Source organism: Guillardia theta (genome assembly GCF_000315625.1).
Source record: "Guillardia theta CCMP2712 unplaced genomic scaffold GUITHscaffold_369, whole genome shotgun sequence".
Classification (NCBI taxonomy): Eukaryota; class Cryptophyceae; order Pyrenomonadales; family Geminigeraceae; genus Guillardia; species Guillardia theta.
In genome coordinates, this window is record NW_005434311.1 from 1618 (window position 1) to 2040 (window position 423).

The 423-nt window shown below is 61.7% G+C and overlaps 1 protein-coding gene across 1 annotated transcript; it reads right to left on the minus strand.

The window, feature by feature from the left end:
* Positions 1 to 46: 46 nt before the first annotated feature.
* GUITHDRAFT_59999 (hypothetical protein) lies at positions 47 to 415 on the minus strand (the record flags this gene model as incomplete). The annotated part of the gene is made up of 1 exon (XM_005818146.1): positions 47 to 415. A coding segment is annotated over one exon (369 nt), but the record flags the coding sequence as incomplete, so codon positions are not given.
* Positions 416 to 423: the final 8 nt, after the last annotated feature.

The following is a 423-nucleotide window of genomic DNA, read 5'->3' on the forward strand; positions in this document are numbered from 1 at the left end:
CGCCATCATTGTCCTTCTCCCTCAGCAGCTCCTCCCCGCATGTCTCTACAGCATACCGCAGCACCTCCAACTGCCCACCTGCACTCGCATAGTGCGCGCATGTCTTGCCGTCATTGCTCCTCTCCATCATCAAGGTCCTCAGAGTCTCTTTCCCGCATTCTTCCTCTACCGTCTTCAGTACCTCCACATGCCCATACTCCCCCGCCCAGTGCACCATCGTCTTCCATTCATCGTCCTTCGCTCCTACCTCTGCACCTGCCTGTATCAGCTCCCTCACGCTCCCCGCCCTCCCCAGCATCCCCGCTACATGCAGCCCTGTCCTCCCGTCCTCCGTCCGCTCGTCCATGTCGTATTCGCCCGCCTTCAGCAGCCGGATCAGCTCCCCCTGTCCTCGTACCACCGCCGTCACTGTCGGCGGCTCCC